This window comes from Egretta garzetta, unplaced genomic scaffold, assembly GCF_000687185.1.
Source record: "Egretta garzetta isolate BGI_Z169 unplaced genomic scaffold, ASM68718v1 scaffold208, whole genome shotgun sequence".
Classification (NCBI taxonomy): domain Eukaryota; kingdom Metazoa; phylum Chordata; class Aves; order Pelecaniformes; family Ardeidae; genus Egretta; species Egretta garzetta.
Window position 1 is genome coordinate 752,967 of NW_009260403.1, and position 3,456 is coordinate 756,422.

Sequence of the window (3,456 nt, forward strand, 5' to 3'; positions counted from 1 at the left end):
GAAAGATCTCTTAAAGCCAAGTTGTGTTTGGAATTACAAGCTGTGATAAAGAAAATGACTGTAGAAAAATGGCTGGTTTACTTCTTTAATAAAGAAAAAGCTGACATTTTAAAGTGGAATCAAATCTATATTCAGTTTTAATCCCCTTTTAACCTAACATCCTCTTGTAAAGTTGCTAAAGTATGTTGTGGAAGAAAAAAATAGTCTGAAGTTGAAGAAATAGTAAATCCTCTCGATAAAGCTGTTATGGAGGATTTTCTGTGAAACATGAAATACTTCATAGTGTTAGTGTTAAGCTTAAACAGGACACGGTAGTATGATATAGCCAGGATAGGCTTTCTGACATACATAGATCTTTCTCCTGTGCTAGATAAAACATTTGCCAACCTGTATAGGAGGATATAGCCAAAACCTTCTTAAAAATTATGTGGTTTTGCCCATAAGATTATATTGATGGGCTTTGACCTTATAATAGCATTTTCAATAGTGGGTCCCTATAGATTGTAGTGATTATGTCAACATCCTGGAATAAAACAGCACTGTCTGAAACGTTACACTTCACTAGCTACTGCCTGCCTGCTATGTTTAAATGTGGAAATTAATGTTCTTATTAAAATGAGAGGCTTTAATGAGCAGAGAACTCTCTGTCCTGGTGCTCTGGGGGAGTTTACTAACTGCAGTGTCAGCATGGCAGCGGCAGCAGCACATTTCTCCAAACTCTTTCTGAGGTTACAGCTAAATCCATGAGTGTGTGTTTGCTTTTTTTTTTTTTTTGATTCCAGCTTTCCAGTGAATAGCCTACCTTTGCCTTTCTCTTCCCTTCCACTTTATGGTCTCCATAAATTAGAGTGGGACCTGCTTCAGTCATCTCTTGTTTTAATAAAAATCCGTTGATAATAAAGTAAAAATGATTTTTTTTTCCCCAATACATCACAGAGTGCTGGTGTTAGAGCGTTTGAAAGATCTGAACTCTTTCTTCACAAAGCAGTGAACGTGGTCTTGCTTCCCTGAAGTTTCTGCCAACTTAAATAGCGAGAAAGCCCCCGCCCAAGAAGTTGTAGGTGCAGTGGTTGAGATAGATGTACACTTAATCATGTTTTGCAGATTGCTTTCTCTTCTGAGCTAGAGAAGGCTATGTAAATGAAAGCATAATGACTACAGGGCTTGTTGAGGCTGGGAGAATGTTTAATTAAATACCTCTATAAGTTGTCACTTACCCAATTATTAGGGGAAAGGTTTACCTAGTGCAGTCAGTGATCCCAAAGCTGATGCACCTCTGTGCAGACAGAAGTCTCTGCAATAAAACTTTGAATTCCAGCTGTGCTTTGGCTGAGCTAACGGCCCAGCTCGATCCAAGCTACTAGAGAAAAGGAGGCACTGCATCGCTCCAGCATTTCTTGTTCTGTAGCTGCCTTAGGAATCGTGCATCCTGCAGTGCTGTATAGCATAGACGTACCTTTGGTGGCATTTGTGTGCGCCGAAGAAATACCAGCCAATCTCTGTTTGTTCTAGTTTAGGAAAAACTCCTTTCCTCTCTTTGGGAAAACTCTCTCCGTGCAGTACTACAAGGTAGTCAGGGAGAAGGGATGGATAGTGTGAAAATGGTATTACGGTCTCTGCTCAGTAACAGTGCCATGTGATGGAACCGAGTGATGTGCTGGCAAGGTAAAACAAAGTGTTGGGGTTTGGTTTAAGTGTGTGTTTGTGCATACAAGTTTTCCCCTCTGTCAGGGATTTACTTTATTTAATCACCCTCTTTTTCATTCTCATAGCCTGAAATAAAATGGTGTATCATACAACAAGGACTTTGCAGTTTTTGAGGAGCTTAATAAGATGTTGGATAAGGTACAGCATTTAACTGCTTCCACTGCAGAAGATAATATTATTTGTATAATATAAATAAAATATTCATGGTTTAGATACAGCTGAGTGCTGCTTTATAGGGAAGGCAGTCACCAATGGAACTGATTTATCTGTATCCCCCCCTGCTTTTTTTCCCCATGATGTGTAAATTCAAGGGCAGAAACCTAGTAACTGCTTTAAAGACAAGCTCTGAGATAGAGGGAGAGATTGTGTCAGCGCTTCATGTTAAATTTCCTTCATCCTAGGTTGATGCTTAGAAGTTGACTGTCATTTCACCAGCTTTAGCATAAAGGAAGCGATGTCTAGAAAGACTACATCTGAGTATACTAATAAAGGCTGAGAAACCCACTGGTCATTCACAAACATGCGTAATATTGAGAAACACACGTCTGTGTGCAAGATTTTCTTCCTATTTTACTAAAAAAAAAATCTTGGTGTTTAGTAATTTTTAGCAGTTACAGATCAAATCTGAGTTCCCATGATTTAGAATTGTATTGTTACCCACTATATTTAAAAAAAAAAAAAAAAAAACCCCCCCCCCTCTCCTCCCTACCACTCTTAGGAGTAAGACGCTTTGCTGTGCTGATACAGACAGTAATACTTGGACAAAGATCTATTCCAAAGGTATATTAGAGTTTCTAGACTCTGTGTTCTGATGGAGTCTTACAACTACTGACTTGTTATTGCACATTTAAGCGTTTCATAAAACATTTGGAAATAGCAATACAGTGTATGCTGTAGTCAGAAGGGTTCTTATTCTGAGTTTATATTTCTATTCAGTTTTCATGTGGTGGTAGCTTTCCTGTATGTGTCTGGCTTTTGAAAAAGAGCAATGCAGTTAAAAGGAGGCATGCAGCCAGGGAAATTGTTGTTTTTAGTCACTATTCTGTTCTTGAAAGAATAGAGGAAGGTAGTTGTGCAAATTAACATGGAGAACAGTAGTGTTTGTAAGGCACGGTTCGCTGGCAGTAGGCCCAGCAAGCTCAAATCAGAATACATTACTCTAATCCCCAAATCCCTGCAACCCAGATTTCCCTTTAGCTTTCTAGCATAGTGGGGAAAGAGAAACAAAATGCTTTAATACTTCTTGTTTCTGACATGTTTCCAAATATCTGATTTAACTGGGAGAACCAGGCTGTAATTTGTACATTTGTTTGGGTTCATTTGCCTATCTTTGGTCAGAGTGTGACAGTGTAAATAGTGGCAGGGAAGCACACTTGGCAAACGACAGGGGCTGACAAAACAAATAGGTGCTCTGTTGGGTGAAGAGTCCTAACATGTTGAGTCATTCTGCCACCTTTTCTGTGCACTTACATCAAGCAAATCCCCCCAGAGCCGCAGTCACGTTCATAGGGGCCCACTGGAGGAAGGTGTGTTTGGACAAGGCTTTCTCCTCTCTTGTGCCTAAGCAAGGCTTTCTAAGTTATGGTTTGGTTTTGTGTCCACAGGGAAAGCTGCATGACCCTCAGCTCATGGGAATCATTCCAAGAATTGCACATGACATCTTTGATCACATCTATTCCATGGATGAAAACCTGGAGTTTCATATAAAGGTAAATGCAGAATGACGCGTTACGTAATGGATCGGGTGGA

The 3,456-nt window shown here is 39.7% G+C and overlaps 1 protein-coding gene across 1 annotated transcript in view; it reads left to right on the forward strand.

Annotated features, from left to right (window-relative positions):
* Positions 1-3,456, forward strand: part of KIF5C (kinesin family member 5C) — a 54,134-nt gene that overhangs the window by 11,081 nt on the left and 39,597 nt on the right. Inside the window, exon 4 of the mRNA XM_009643435.2 lies at positions 3,312-3,416. Within this exon, the coding sequence (XP_009641730.1) occupies positions 3,312-3,416 (105 nt within the window). The remainder of the gene's footprint in view (positions 1-3,311; positions 3,417-3,456) is intronic.